The 16,383-nt window shown below is 32.7% G+C and overlaps 4 protein-coding genes across 29 annotated transcripts; 1 reads left to right on the top strand and 3 right to left on the bottom strand.

Moving 5' to 3' along the window:
* The first annotated feature begins 51 nt into the window (after window positions 1-51).
* Window positions 52-4,312, top strand: LOC124492433 (uncharacterized). Of its 24 annotated transcripts, none has more exons than XM_075729342.1 (8): window positions 52-196; window positions 1,607-1,832; window positions 1,928-2,036; window positions 2,124-2,248; window positions 2,323-3,197; window positions 3,262-3,358; window positions 3,429-3,651; window positions 3,727-4,312. In XM_075729342.1, the coding sequence occupies exons 2-8, from the start codon at window positions 1,731-1,733 to the stop codon at window positions 3,762-3,764; spliced, it is 1,569 nt and encodes a 522-aa protein (XP_075585457.1). In that variant the 5' UTR covers window positions 52-196; window positions 1,607-1,730; the 3' UTR covers window positions 3,765-4,312. The 24 variants fall into 24 exon arrangements, with proteins under 24 accessions (XP_075585457.1, XP_075585449.1, XP_075585434.1 ...); XM_075729334.1 differs by having other exon boundaries at window positions 3,262-3,364; XM_075729319.1 differs by having other exon boundaries at window positions 55-196; window positions 3,715-4,312.
* Window positions 4,313-4,319: 7 nt separating this feature from the next.
* On the bottom strand, window positions 4,320-5,849 carry LOC124492473 (queuosine 5'-phosphate N-glycosylase/hydrolase). 2 transcript variants are annotated; one of them, XM_047055383.2, is made up of 4 exons: window positions 5,617-5,849; window positions 5,436-5,539; window positions 5,014-5,379; window positions 4,320-4,948 (listed from the first exon to the last, which is right to left on the bottom strand). In XM_047055383.2, exons 2-4 carry the CDS (start codon window positions 5,529-5,531, stop codon window positions 4,412-4,414), a joined length of 999 nt encoding a protein of 332 aa, XP_046911339.2. In that variant the 5' UTR covers window positions 5,532-5,539; window positions 5,617-5,849; the 3' UTR covers window positions 4,320-4,411. The 2 variants fall into 2 exon arrangements, with proteins under 2 accessions (XP_046911339.2, XP_075585492.1); XM_075729377.1 differs by lacking the exon at window positions 5,617-5,849 and having other exon boundaries at window positions 5,436-5,566.
* Window positions 5,713-13,109, bottom strand: LOC124492412 (uncharacterized). 2 transcript variants are annotated; one of them, XM_075729236.1, is made up of 7 exons: window positions 11,616-13,109; window positions 11,022-11,509; window positions 9,994-10,965; window positions 9,790-9,930; window positions 7,515-9,719; window positions 7,315-7,411; window positions 5,713-7,237 (listed from the first exon to the last, which is right to left on the bottom strand). In XM_075729236.1, the coding sequence occupies exons 2-7, from the start codon at window positions 11,239-11,241 to the stop codon at window positions 6,109-6,111; spliced, it is 4,764 nt and encodes a 1,587-aa protein (XP_075585351.1). In that variant the 5' UTR covers window positions 11,242-11,509; window positions 11,616-13,109; the 3' UTR covers window positions 5,713-6,108. The 2 variants fall into 2 exon arrangements, with proteins under 2 accessions (XP_075585351.1, XP_075585354.1); XM_075729239.1 differs by having other exon boundaries at window positions 11,022-11,454.
* A 1,098-nt stretch (window positions 13,110-14,207) lies between these two features.
* On the bottom strand, window positions 14,208-16,361 carry Dip-C (dipeptidase C). Its single transcript, XM_047055356.2, has 4 exons — window positions 16,070-16,361; window positions 15,621-15,993; window positions 14,577-15,530; window positions 14,208-14,506 (listed from the first exon to the last, which is right to left on the bottom strand). Exons 1-4 carry the CDS (start codon window positions 16,081-16,083, stop codon window positions 14,351-14,353), a joined length of 1,497 nt encoding a protein of 498 aa, XP_046911312.1. The 5' UTR covers window positions 16,084-16,361; the 3' UTR covers window positions 14,208-14,350.
* Window positions 16,362-16,383: the final 22 nt, after the last annotated feature.

Here is a 16,383-nt window from a genome sequence, read left to right as displayed (position 1 = left end):
ATACCAAATCACGTGGTGCGCCGATGCTGGCTGGCTAGTCTATTTCGACACTGGAATGAATACATCTGTAGATTCAGGCAATCCACTCAAAATTGAATCTGTCATGCACAGAGTATTAACGCGCGATTGCATAATGATTATTGTGTGCAAAAAAAAGCAAAGCATCATTTATCCAATCATTGATCATCATTAATATGTAAGTATTCTCTCAGCCTTTATGTGTTTTTTTTTACAATCCTTCATTGATAACTTTATGGTGATGATGATGATAATAATGTTCCTTACTATATTACTCACACACACACACACACACACACTTATAAATCGAAATCCATTTAAATGAATAAGAATAATAAATGAGAAAAAACAAAATATAAAGATAAAAACATAAACTTAAGCTATATTTTCTTTGTTTTTTATTCATTCATGATCTTAAGACATATACAGAGTGCATATTATAAGCAAACATCATTATTCATAACATTCAATTGATCAACATCAATTCATATATATAATAATTCGATTTTGTTTCAGCTGTTGATGTGTGTTTTAGTAACAACAACAACAATAACAATAACAATAATATAATAAATTAATCGATCAATCAAATAAGTCAACGATTAGATTAGAAAAAAAAATTGATTGAATGTCCCCCCCCAAAAAAAAAAATGTTCATGATTTTATAAAAAAGGTATGTATGTATCATCATCATGGTTTATATAGCTGAACGATCGAAGCGACCTCTATCTAAATCGAATTTATTATATTTTTGTTTTAAGAATCTTTTCTCTCTCTCTCTCTCTCTCTTTTAGTTTTGTTGCTATACAGTAAAAGTATATATTGCGCGTTCGAACAAAAATATGTTTTGGTGGATAGCAAGCAAACAACATGCTAGCGCACACCACATTTACACAATACAAACACAACATATACTCATTTTATTTATATTTTGATGATATATTAAACAACACACCGATTGCTTTTGCTTTCCCATTTTTTGCTATTTCAATAAAAAAAAATCTGCTTTTCATTTCAATTCGGGTTTTATACACAGCTCTAATCATCATTATCACTTTATTAACAAAATTTGATCTGTCGTCATTGCATGTGTGGTCTAAATTTAAGGTTTGTTTGTTTGATTTTCGTGTTTCAATTTTTTTTTCCAAAATTTCACTTTACCATATATTTTTTATCCATAATGTGTACTTGTGTATATTTACCCATTGTTTGGTTATTCTATTTGCTAATGATATCCGGTATAATAACCGTTATGATTATTTTCATAAACTGACCATAGTTATCATTCTTTGTTTTCTTTCAATTTAATTTTTGTTTATTTTTTTTTTTTTGATTCCCGTGAATCTTCGTGTGTGTTTGTTTGTGTCCAATGATTACATTATATATATTCAATTCGAATGTTGCAGCAGTATACTAATGTTGATAATGTTGTTGGCACTTACTTAAATTTTATGTTAGTGTTTGATGATTGTGAATGAATTATTGTACCATTTTTAGTTGCTACATAAACACACACAACCAACCAACAATATAACCAGCCAACTAAAAGACTAGTTACTAAATTGATTTGCTTTATTTTTTTGCTCAGAATTTCCGCTCATTTACTTTAATCATCATCTTTATTATTGCAACAACACAATTGTCACCGTTGGCCATTTTATGATATTGTGATTTAATTTCGGATTGATTTTAGATCAAATAAAACTAGCAGGATGCATACTTTAGGATCGAATGCAAATATACCGACTTTTATATTGAAATTATGGAAATTGGTTTGCGATGATTCAAGTAATGATCTCATTTGTTGGAATAGGGTATGTATCGTTATATAATATGACCATAATATAATAATAATATTGATGTTGGATAAATTTCAATTTTTTTCATTATAATTTTTTCATTCTCATAGAATGGACGAAGTTTCATCATTAAAGATCAAGGACGTTTTGCCAAGGAAATTTTGCCATTATATTTTAAGCACAGCAATATGGCCTCATTCATTCGTCAATTGAATATGTGTAAGTGTATTTTTATCGTATTTAATCCAGATATGTATTATCGTTTGTCAATTATCTTTCGAATATTTCTCCCTCAATTCTTAACAGATGGATTCCGTAAAGTATCAAATATTGAGCATGGTGGATTGAAATCGGATGGTGATGAAGTAGAATTTTTCCATCACCATTTCTGTCTTGGACAAGAAAATCAGTTGGAATTAATCAAACGCAAGGTATTATAGATTAAGATAATTTTCATGTCAAACATGTTCGTATTTACTTAATGTTTTTTGGTATACATACGCAGATGTCCACCAACAACAATAGCAAATGCTTGACTAGTATTGTAAAAGTTGATGAAATTCAGGATATATTATCTGATGTCGAATCCATCAAAGGACGGCAAGACTCTGTCGATAGTTTATTGAATAATTTGAAACAAGAAAATGAAGCTCTTTGGCGTGAAATTGCTATTTTACGGCAAAAGCATCTTAAACAGCAGCAGATCGTTGAAAAACTACTTCAATTCCTAGTTTCTATTGTTCGAAATCGAGTCGTTGGAGGTTTAAAACGCAAAGCTCCTCTTTTGATTGATTCCAACGGGTCGAATAGTCGTAAAATAATCAAAAACAAAGAAAGCAATACTATCTGTATTCCATCACCTCCATCAAACAGTGGTCCGATCATTCATGATATTACAGATCTTGAAGAATCTAATCTGCGAAATGATTCTATTAATAATGATTCATCTTCATTTATAAATGGCTTACAATTGGATTTGGGTGAAGACATTAACCAAAAATCGTTGCAAACACCGAATTCTGACCAAACAACTTCGTTGATTCCATCGACTAGTGTTGGAGGAGTCAATAGTTTGTCCAATCTTAAAGATAATACAATGATCGATTTGCCCCAAATTTTTGAAATCGATTTGGCTAATCAGGTGAACAACTCCCAAATAGTAAACAATCTTATTGAGAATCAACTACAACCGAATTACACTATTGACAATGCTGATTCGATTATTACGGAAGCTGAATTGTTAAAGACCATCAATAATGTTCCATCATCAGCACCTCAGCCTACAGCATCTAATCATCTTAACAACTTTAGTACTGAATTAATTCTGCCTTCCAAGCAGAAAGCAACGAATTCGGCTAATTTGTCGAAACTTACTACTGAGTAATTATTGACTATTTTTCCAATTGTCATCTTTTTGATCAAGTTTTGGTGTTTCCCCCTTTAGGAATTTCAATGATCATGTTGAAGGAATCGACACCGAACTTAATTGGCTCCAAGATCAACTCTACGGCGGTTCATTGAATATTGATCCATCTACTTTGGTTGGGGTATATATTATAACTATTTTTCATGTTAATAATTCTGTCCATTTTTGTCTCATTATCTATACAGCTATTCTCGTTCGATAACCAATTCTGTGGTTTGGATACAAGTTCGACCAATGAAGCAAATGCCATTCCCAAGGCTATTATGAATGGTGGACGACATTCTGCTGTTTCTGGTAATACAAATGCCTGTAATGATCAGAATAAAGTGATCAAAATCGAAGACGATAATTCCAGTTCAAGCTTATTTGATAGCCTTGATTTGACCAACATTGGAAACGATACAAAAGGTTTGTCCCAACCAATGATATTGCACTCATCATTGTGGGATTCTAATAGCCAAATTGATTCAGATATTCTTTCAGAGTTTACATCGGGAATTGATTCTTCACAATTTAATTGATTATGCACATTGATTGTGTTATCCGAAATATAATGAAAATCGTTCTCTTCAAACATCCATTTCTACGTTTCAACGTTCTACCTTTAAATTTTTCTTTTTAATTTTCTTTTCACTATTTCTCGTTTTTCTTCATTTTTGACATTATTATTTGTTAGTTTTTGTTTCATTTCGTTTTTTTTCTAAATATTTCTTTTCACATATAAATGAAAAAAAACATATAAATCATATACACTGATTGAATAATGAAAATTCTAAACTATATCACTCTATTCACCTTCAAATGCATTGTATTTTTCTATAATATCATACAAATCAAATCCCACATGCAAGTTTTCATCACAAAAGTGTAATATAATTAAAAAAAAAAACAGAAAAATCTATGCATGATTCATTTATTGTTTGTTAATTTTTATCGTTTGTATATCCATCTATTATATATTTTGAATAAGTTTTAATTATTATATAATGACAAACACCTACACCAGCCATAATTTTTTGTCATAATTTCTTTCTCTAGAATAAAATTCCATTCTTATATATAAAAGAAATATATGATTGAATTTGTCTCCAATTTTTTTTTTGGATTCATTTTTTTTAATTAATTTTATTTCATTTTTTATCAAATGATAAATTAAGAATTTTTTTTTTTAATAATAAATACAACGTACTCGATGGAATGGTGAACGTTGACCATCAATTTGTTCACTATTGGTTCGCCTATAACCCCATAGATAGAAATCAATTTGTATTGAATTTGGTGCTTTCAAATCATCATCGATCATTGATGACAATTGTTCACGGACCATTTCGATAGCATGTATGGATGATGAACGAATTTCCACTTCAAATGGATGGCCATTTACAAGTAAATTATTTTCTTGTAATTTTTCTGCTAAAATAGTCGAATATTTTAACACACCAAAATAATGCAAAACCTGTGGTATACGATAATCGGCAAACATGGTTAATTGATCTATATCATCGAATCGACCTAATCCTTTGCCCTCGAAACAGCCCCAAATATCTGCAATCAAAATCTGTGCTCTTTTCAAAAATGTAACATTTTTTCCTTTGTATATCACTTCATCTCTGAACGAAGGAAAATATTCGTAGATCAATTTTAAAAGGTTGATAGCACTGCAATTAATTGCGCGAATGCAATTGACGAATGAACCATTAAAATGCTTTGTAATTAACAACAAATTGAAATGTTTACTACCTTCATATTATAAATCATCAGTTATCATACCTTCATAAGAATAGCACCATTTTCATTCAATATGGATACTCGTTCTTTGAGCATTGGTATGTCGATTCCATTGTCAGTACGGAATAAATACCGTAATTGTTGCAACTCCATATGGCTATAGTATTCACTATTAGTCAACGGAATTTTCTCATCTAATGCTCGTTTAACAGCAGCACAAAGTGCCCAATATCCAATTTCACCTTCGATAGAAAAATCCTGATTCTCATCGGGCCAGAAAGAAAAATTCAAACTATCGATGAAGAATATTTGATCAATAGATTTATCTATCATTTCCTGTGGATGTAATGGATTATCCGATTTCCATTTTTTCAGGTCATATTCATTTAATGCCACCGATTCTTTCAACTGTGCAAAGATTTTTGTTTGAGCATCAAAAAAATTTGTTTAATACCAATACTTACTTTTGTTGCTAATTCTTTGACAGCATTCGTATTGATTGTTACATGATCCGCTACAGACATGACAAATTCTGCACTTTCTTTTGGTAACATATCCATTTTCAAAGCTTTAATCAATCAACATACCACATTATAATGTGAAAAGAATATGAAACCTCCGTACAATTTTTTTTATATTACTTACATTGTATGAAAAGAAAATTTTGATTTTTTTTTTGAAAAAAATGATAATTACTAATTTTTTTTTTTGATTAAAAATTTCGATCAAAACGAAACGAAATCACATTATACATCAGCTTCGTATTATTGATAGTAGAAATAATAAATGATGAATAAAAATGTGTGTGTGGGATACTTGGAAAGCTCGTGTAGTATGTTTGGTGGTGGTTTTACACAAAGAAATGAAAAGTATTATTATGTTGTATTTTGTTTCACAAACATATATAGAAAATAGCCAGTAATTTGAAACGGATAAATATTGTTTTTTATCAAAAAAAAAAAAAAAAAAAAAATGGAGTAAACATCTGTTATAGTTATAGCCATGGTGGTGAGTGTGATATGAAAAAATGTAAAAACTAATTTTTTTTGGCAATATTAAGAGTATTTATTATGAATAAAAAGATGACATGAAATTAAATTCTGACAATTATAAATTACTTTTTATGATGATACCTGATCATTCCCCCATTACATTTTCTTCCAATAACAAAGCCGGATTAATATTATCATCATCGGCATAAGGTAAATCTTCATCATCTTCATCTTGTCCATTGGATGACATATTGGCCACACTATAATCATCACAGCCTTGGTCATTATCATCTTCAAGTTGAATTTTTTTTAAACTAGTACCAGCAACATGTAGATTGTCTCTGAGTTTTGTAAGATTTAATTTTAATTTTAAATCTGGTTTCGTATAGTTTTCACAATCTTCAACATCATTCGATTCTTGATGAACGGCGTAAGAATGTTGTTGTGCCTCATCTCGAACTTCATCATCATTAGCTGTATTATCAAATTGGCCATATTCCATTGCTTGAAAATTCGGATTGATCAAATGTATTGCCCGATGTTTGACTAATGTAGCTGCATATCGTACTGAGTAATCACATTTATCGCATTTCCAATTAAATTGAGCACCATGTAGTGATAAATGTTTTTCTAAACGTGATCGTTTGGAAAATCCCGCTGGACATTTATGACAATTGTAATTGAAATTATAGCCCAAAGCAGATTGTGATTCAGTAAGATTATGTAACAATGAATGTATACTTAGATTATCTTCAGTTTCGGTGGAATAATTACATGATTCGCAAGTGAATCTAGAATTTTGTTCGTGCAATGACGTATGATAGATCAAAGTGTTGACTTTAGTAAATACTGCTGGACATTTTGAACAACGATACATACAACGATTTTTGATACCCGAATTAATTCTTTGTAGATATTCTTTAGTTTCTAAAAATTCTTGACTAGCCATCAAATCGTTACTTTTGAATATAATGTTTTGTTTGCCATTCTCTTCACTATTCAGACGAGCTTTTACCGGTTTCATTGGAAATGGTATTTTTGTTCTATGTTTACGTACAGTTTTTTTCATTGAAGGCTTGTTCACCATGTTGTTTGTCGAATTAGTCTTTGATGATGATGATGATGATGTTTGATCATTCGAATTCGACTTGGTGACATTTATTTGATTTTCGACTTTTAATTTCGTACCTTGCGGATATGAACTTGCTCGTTTAGCTATATATTCAGCCGTATGCACATAAAGATGTTTGCATAGCTGTGGCTTATTCCGTGCTCTATTTTTTTATAAAAAAATAATTGAGAATAAATATGCAAACACAATTAAAACTACTGATGATTCTAAATTACTAACTTGTAGGTACAATATGGACAAGCATGTTGATAATTAGATGAATGAAAATGAGCATGAACATTATAATCACCCGGACTCTTGAATGCCGCTGGACAATCTGTTATTTTAAATTTTTATTATGGAAATTGGATTCGAATAAAATAAAAATAACTTTATTTTAGAATATAATTAAGTTTATTTCATAAAATTATTTATCTGACCTGGACAAACATAAGAAAATATTTTAGCTTCATCACCATTCTTAATGCTATCAACAGCGATCAAATTATTATGTTTATCATCACCATAATTCTTTGAGTTTGATGATGATGAATGAACGCAATCATGATTTTCATTATTCTGTGGTGATGAGCTATCTTTATAATCATTTTCGACTAATGTTTGTTCCAAAATATTTTCGCTCAATTCATAATCTCCATTATCGCCAATGTTATCGTCAATAGCAAGATTTGTTTGAGAGGAATGTATAAGATTGTGGGAATTATTCATATGATCATTCAATGTTTGAACATTTGAAGTTTGGAATGAGCATAGAGAACAGGAAATCAATGACGAATATTTAAGTTTTGATTGATGTTGATAATCAACATCATTTGAACCCTCATTATTTATATTTGTACGATAATGCGAAGTAGATAACGATGATGGTGCCGACAATGAAACGGAGTCTGTCTTTTGATGCAATTTTTGATGTCGCATCAATTTATCTGGATTATTGATGTAATATGGACACTGTTTGCATTTAAGTGAACCTTTTGATGGATTATGAAATCGACAATGGATCGACATTTTTTTCATGTTGGTCGTAATGAATGGACAAAGTTCGCATCGAATCACAGTTTTTTCCTCATAGATATTAGGTTCGATAAGACTAGAATTCTGATGATCATTTTGCAATGTGATGCTTGCTGTCGAAGTAGAATGTGATGGAGGAGTTGATCCAACAACCGAAATCGATATTTTTGACACGTTGTTCTTTTCAAAACGATCAACTTCGTCAGCAGATAAAATTCGACAAATAGAGTTTTCATCAATGGCACAACGGAAACGTATTTGGAATTCATTGGGATTTCTATTTTCGTGAATGTTGGAATAATGATCCAAGATCATCTCTTTCCATTTGGTTTCAAACGAACATTCAGTGCAACCATATGGCTTTGCTTGATTATGACTAGACATATGAGCTACCATGACACGAGCAAAATGATGACGAAAATCGCATTGAGAACATGATATAGGTTTTGAACTTGAATTTGGATGCCTGAAAACAATTGAAGATCTTGTCGAATATTTTCGAATAGTGCAGCCTTCAACACCGAATTCATCATCGATTTCAAAATTAACTTCAGGTATCAGCAAACTTCTAGCGGTTTCATTAAAACCATTGTCTTCGTTTTCACATTCATCACTTTCATTCTTGAATCGTCGAGCACGAAAATCGATTCGATTATTCACTTCATTAGCAATGTCTGCCTCTTCACGGCCAATCCAAACAACAAATTTATTATATTTTGAATAATCTCTTTTACCCGAATCATGAATCAGAACTGGATGAGCTTTTTCATGGATTGGATCTCGTTGGGCTTTCATTTTAATATGTTTAGTAACATCCCATTCCCAATTAGAACGATGACCGCAAACCGAACATTGAAATGGTTTTGTATTGAGATGTTGAACATAATGAACATGAAATCGAGATGCTGTACTACACGTAAAATCGCAATATGTGCATTTGTACATTTTAGCTATATTACCGTTCATTATTTCGGAATTATCCAGATCAAAAATTTCATTATCTTGAACGTTAGGATTGATTTGGTCATCTTGGCCTAATCCCGTGTTATCGTCATCCATTTCTGACATTTCATAATCACCATTAGTCATGCATGAATCTTCATTCATTGTATCATCTTGGTTATCGTCGGGTGACATGTTGTTTGATGAAATGGGAATACCACCACCACCATTGGTACTATTGTCACTGCTTTCTAGGTCCTGAAGATTTGCCTCGTTAGAATGATATCGTTGAATGTGACGATTAAGATCGCCTTTCCATTTGCTACGAAAATTGCAGAACAAACATTTAAAAGGTTTATCTTTAGAATGAACACGAATATGACGCTCGAGTTCGGAAATCCAACGTGTTTTGTAGCCACAAAAATTGCATACATGAATGTTCTTGGCATTACTATCAAAAATTTTCTTTTGATTTGTTGTAGTAGTTGGTTGTCCAATCCAACTTGTGCTTTCCTCGAGATTTTGATCGTGATTCTTCATGATAGGCACCATTCCTTTATAATTGGAATGTTTGTGATGTTTGAGGAAATGTTTTTGAGCAGAAATGGCATCGCCGAATTTAATCTTGCAAATATAACATTCCAGGTTGAACATGAATTTTTTATCATCTATAAATAACAAAAATAAAATGAGCATTAGCATATACATTAAGTAAAAGATAAGAATCAATAAATGTACCAGAATCATTATTGCTAGCATTTGATTCCATTTCGACATCTTCATTTTCTTCATGGTATTCATTTAGATTCATTTCAAAACTATCCATCGGTTCAAAATCAGGATTTCGATCCATTTGTTCGTAATCATTATCGAGAGGGGCTAAATAAAGATAAATAAATAAATAATTGATATATATACAGAATCTTTGAAAAGTATACATACATGCTGCATCATCATTAATCGTTTCCAAATGATTGACATTTTGTTCGATTGAATTTGTTTCGATAGGACGAGAAGTTCTTCGATATTTTCGTTTTACTAGTAATTGTTCCAATTCACCATTGGCACCTCCTTGTTCAGATGGTGAATCCATGATGGATGTGAGTTTATGTACCAGAAGTAAATGCCGTTGCAATTTTTGAACATATTGACAAGCATAAACACAATAAGGACATTCTACAATCTTAACCTTATATCCATGGCCATCCCGACGGTGATATAGAAATTCACGAGGATTGACAGTACGAAATCCACAATCATTACAGTTGTATTGTCGACGAATTCGTGTGGCAGGCAAATCTGCAATGCTGTTATTATTATTCATATTATTCAAATTGTTGTTACTCATATTATTAACGTTCATAACATTCGATGATGAATGAGATTTTGGCGTACTCGAACGTGATGATGTTGTTGGTACACTTTCGTTTTGTGTAATGTCAGCTGTTTTCATTGTGATTAGTGGAGCAGTATGAGATCCAAAATAATTCGAATGGTCATCATATTGTTGATCAATAAAACCTGCTTTCCAAAATTCTTCGAACTCTGCTCGATCATCATCATCAGCGACTACATCATTATTAGCAGTCATCAATTTCATAGAATTCGTAGATGATTTGAAATTATGTTGTTGATGTTTGTCCAGATTTTTCAATGTTGCTCGCTTTTTATTACCGGTATGAACAATGTTTGCCGAGTTTGAAGAATTGTTTTTATTGTTCATGAGATCTTCGCTCATTGATTCAAAATTTGCGGAAAAATCGGCAACACTTTCTTCGCCTCCAGCCGAGACTAGTTCTTTAGCGAATTTTGCCTGAGCTGTTTTGAGAATATCTTGATGGAATTCTATTTGATGTTGAATCAACGTATCGTTATCTTCGGAAACAAAACCACAAAATTTACAGCTTTTATTCCCTGTATGAACAAAATTTTTTGAAAATTATCACAATAACATTAATAACAATAATTACCTTTGGAACCACAAATTCCATGGACATCTTTACGGTGACGTAAAAGATTGGTTTGATATGCGGTTAAAAATGGACATAATACACATTTTAATGCATTTTGGGTATGTGACACAGCTTTATGACGAGATAGCTGACGAGCGCTTTGAGCTTCGAAGTTGCATTCGGTACATGGAAATGTTAGTTTTGTTGATACTACAGTTGTTGTATTTTTGAATGACATTTTTGATGATTATATGTTTCTACTGTTTTTTTTGTTGTTGTTGTTGATCACTACGACAAGTTAGAATGATGATGACTTTGCGACTATATGTGACTATATCGTATTGATGGAATGTAGCACTGAGTAAATGATCATTTAGAACCACAGGCACAAATTAAATTTAGAAAACAAATAATGATCATCAATCTGGTCAAAATTTCTGATTAATTTTTGCTAATGAATAAATTCAAAAGTTTTAATTTCGAGATCATTAAACAAAAAGGTAATCCTTAAAAAAAATGTTTGTTCATATTTAGAATAGAAAAAAATAGTAAGAATTAGAACAATAATATCAAAAAAAAAAAAAAAAAAAAATTGTGGATTATCAAACCTACACCAAAACAATTTGTCAAAATGCTGAAATTCGATTTTCCGGCACCATTAAACGTGACAATGTGCCAAGTGAAAATGAAAGTTATAGAAAAATAGAGAATAATCATATATATGGCTCGACAATGCCGATGTAGTGGTGCAGCAGTGATGATGATGATGATGATCGAACAATTGAACAATTCGAAGTTTGAACAACACTATAGTCTTCAGTGCTTGGTTTGTCACGGCACACACATACCGTCGTTTGTATTGTTTTGTTTGTTGCCTGACCACCAAGGTGGTTTGAGTTAATAATGGACAATGAACGTTATAATATTTTACTAATAGGTAATATCAAAGACAAAAATTTTAACATTTATTCATCATAATATCAAATTCAATGATATATTGTGATGACCATATTATTCATGATTTTTAAAGATCAACGACATTAATGAAGAAAACAAAAGAAATATTCAATCAAATGCAGCGCAGATGTTGTCATCAGTTTGATTATCGTTGTTAAAAATAATGATGATGAAACACAATGCCAATTGTTCAAATCATCTAGTATTAAGGAAAAAAGATGAGCTCAAGCTGACGATAGTTGCATCAATATATGATCATTGATTAATGTTTGTGGATTCGATGATGCAAAAAAAAGAAAGAAATTGGATGATTATGTCTGCAGTGGCCAAGATCACGATCAATAAATGAATGGAAGTACTGTGATGATGAAGATGATGATGTTGGTTGGTAACTTCGGTTTCGTTGATGATGGTGTGTCGGCGAAAACTTAACGATGATGATCAAAAAAAAAAAATTGAATTACTGATGATGGCTATGTCGATGATGATAGTATGGTGTTTGTTGCTGATGATGATGATGATGATGATTATGATGGTGGTAGTCGGAGAATAAGCTGCTGCTATCCCTCAACAACAATCACCAGAAGATGGATGAATGGCAAGGATAGTAATGATGATGGCAACGACAAATAACTACAATGTTGCCGTCGTAGTCGATGTTGTTGATGATGATGATGATGATGATGATTGCGAGATGATGACGAGACAACAAGGAGACAAAAAATTTACACAAACACCACACACACACACAAAAAAATAGAGAACACAAAGCAGCTGCGTATAATTTAGTTTAGTCGATTACAATAAATGTCCCGTTGTCTCAAAATACAAAATAAAAAAAAAGCTTGATCCAGAAGACCACTCTTAACAAAAAGAATCAAATATAATGTCAAAACTTCGTAATAGAATACAATGCTTTAAATGATCATGGTATCGAACAAATACCATGGTTACAAAAATAAAATCCGATTGATTAGTTGATCCGGAAAATTTAAACGTAAAAGAAACCATAAAGAGATCATTGATGGATGGATAGATGAAAGCCAATGGCAATGGAAACAACGACAACACACTGAAATATTTTTTTTTCTATTTCATCAGTCCGTCTGTCGTTTCCGTTTCGTTGTTTCGAAATTGTTTAGTAGTCGTGTCTTAACACAAACAGATAGCTTGGACACAATCGCTGCTTTTACTGCTGTGTATTACACAGTGGTATTCACTACCCTTATTCTTCATACATACACACCACTTCTCATCATCATCATCATCAACATTACTCTTGAGTCCATACACATACAGCGGGAACTATTTGTTCCATTGCTGTTCCAACAACTCTGATCTCATATACACACACACACACATGAATAAACACACAAAAACATACAAACGTCGAGTCGATGAACGACGACGAAACAAACTACGGGAGGGGAAGATGATCATTTTTTTTTTTTTTTGGAAAATTCGGTGGCTGTAACTGAAAATTGTATCACTAAGTGTATGTCTTTGTGTACGCTAGGTTTTTTCAGTAGTGGATGGATATTTTTTCGGTTACTAACTCTGCTTTTGGTTGATCGGTCCATCCATTTGATGAAGATGGCAAATGAAAAACGGGCGGAAACAGCAGCAGCAGCGAAAAGCTGTACCAATCACAGCTCTTAGGTACTCTATGGATTTGATGATGGCCACGACCACGATGACGGCAGTTGTTGCCGTAGATTGAATCATTTAAATACAACCAGAACTAACCAAAGAGAAGGAGAGCAGGATGCAAGTGATCCATAGGGAGATAGTGAGAGTTGGAAAATGCCATCTTGCACACCTAGGGCTTAGTTTGTATTATTGTGGACTGATTCGATTTTTTCTGGTTTGTAGGGACAGCTGGCAGTTGATCTCAATCATCATCTCTTCATACAGCTATTATTATGGTGTGTGTGTGTGTATGAATGTGTGCGCGTTCCATCGATTTAGTTTTGGTCGTCGTCATTGTCGTCGGTTGGCTAGTTTTGAACAATAATTTTCCCCCAATCATCACTACCATCATCCTCATCAATGTCTATGGCTGTGGATATGTGATGTAAATGATCGTGATGACTTTCCCATGATCATCATCGTTATGGTACAATATTATTGGTACATACTAGGCTAACGCATACTCCCGCTTCAATTGGTCGATTGTGGTCTAATTTGGATATGATCTGGTTGAGTTTTTTGGTTTTGATCGACACGAATAGAATTGCAAGAAAAAAATTGCTTTCCAATTGGGATCATTTTATTTCATTGATTTAACACACAGACAGTTTGTCAATTAGATTGATAGATAAAAACATAACGGATTCGATCAAATGGATAGATTAATTAATAATAAAAGGACAAGAACCTCGGAGAATAGATTATTTGTAATTTGCCAATAACGTTTTCTGAGGAAATTCTATTTCTCGTTTTCGACCTTCAGCCATTATAGCTTCGATTTCATCAACGGTACGTGGAACTTTGGTCAAAAGTTCACAACCATCAGCTGTGATGACTACATCATCTTCGATTCGAACCTAAACAATATTAAAAAGGCATTATTATTTCACATCTAGCAATTCAGATTGTGATTAGAACAAATCATACCCCGCCGAATGATCGAAATCGGTCAATCACAGGCCATACAATGAACTTGGATAGTTCAGGATCATTTCGAGCTTGTTCAAGCAATGCATCGACGAAATAAATGCCTGGTTCAATGGTCAACACCATATCCTTCTCTAAAATTCTGGCCGTACGAAGTTGTCGTAAGCCTGGCTCAGTGCTACGTGGTGGACACTGGAAGAGATAGCCACCGACATCATGGACATCGATACCAAGCAGATGACCCAGTCCATGAGGCATGAAGATATAGCCCAGTCTAGCCTTCATCATTTCATCAATATCTCCCTGTAATAGTCCATGTTTAAGCATTTGTTCCAATTGAGTCTTTTCGGCCAACAGATGCATATCTCTCCAAGAGACACCAGGCTTGACGGCATTCATTACTGTTCGATTAGCCTTGAGCACTGCTTCGTAGATAATTCTTTGATCAGGCGTGAATATTCCATTGGCAGGGAAAGAACAAGTGATGTCCGACGAGTAGCGGTAATACTCGCATCCCATATCAAATGAACACATATCACCATCATGGACAGTTTTGCTGTTTGGCGCCGCCGCATGTCCATAGTGTAAGACACCACCATTTGTTCCACTTGCACAGATACATGTATAGGATACATGTCGGGCGCCACCATTGAAGTAACAATGATGGAGAAAAATGGATTCCAGTTGATATTCTGTCATGCCCGGCCTTATTGATTTCATTACTTCAACGTGGGCATCGCTACTGATTTTGTTCGTATAACGAATCACATCCAATTCTTGTGGTGTTTTGAATACACGCAATTCTGCCATATGAGGATGTAATAACGAATTGTTAATTTTGAATTTATCAATTCCATCAAATTGAGCTTCGAATGTTTCCAAATTGGAATCAGTGTTTAGACCTTTCAATGTTAACAACACTTGGGGTTTAAGTCCAGACAAAACTTGGCATATCTAATAATAGAATAGATTCAAATGTAATCATGTTTGAACGAGTTGATTAGGAAAAGATAGCATAAAAAAGAATGAAAAGGGGGTAGATACCTGTTCGGTATAGTAAACAGCATCAACATTGTATCGATTGAGATGATCATTCAGAGTATATAGCTTTCCCATCCAAATGGAATATGAATCAGGTAGCTTTGGTGCAAACAAGTATGACCTGCCCGTGGTTAGATCAATAGCACCGTAGTAATCAGGCTCACCAACGCCGAATGTCCAATGGAAATAGGATTCCTGACGAAATACTGGTTCGGTGTCCGTATCATAATTGTTAAGGGTTTTTCCACCCTGCAATACGATAATCGAACGTTCTGGAATATTATTATCAGAACGTAATCTTTCAACTAGACGATTTCGATTAATCTTATGTAATGTTCTTGGAATTTTCAATGTATGCGGTCCTAGTTCAAATGTACTATAGTAAATTCAAATTTGTCAAATAATTAAACGGATCAATGTAAATTAAAAAGAGAAAAAAAAGAAACTCATACCTTGGATGTACCATGATGATGAATGACTGAAGAAAAAAGAGAGATTTGATCAGAATTAAATTGTAACTAACTATAAAAACGAAATGAAATCGATTGATTTTTTGATTGAGTTTGATTTTAAATTTATATAGTTGAGAAAAAACGCCCTTAATCAAATCAATGATTCGATAAATCTCAAGTTCGATATTTTTGACAATCACAACATGATACACAAAATGATGATGATGATGATGATGTTTGGCAAAGGCTCAATTGATAGAAAGATAGTTGCACAATTCTTCGTTTTGCCAATGACGTATATTAGACATACAATA

The sequence above is a fragment of the Dermatophagoides farinae genome, chromosome 1 (assembly GCF_024713945.1).
Source record: "Dermatophagoides farinae isolate YC_2012a chromosome 1, ASM2471394v1, whole genome shotgun sequence".
In the NCBI taxonomy this organism is placed as follows: Eukaryota; Metazoa; Arthropoda; class Arachnida; order Sarcoptiformes; family Pyroglyphidae; genus Dermatophagoides; species Dermatophagoides farinae.
This window is presented reverse-complemented; position numbering and strand designations above follow the sequence as displayed.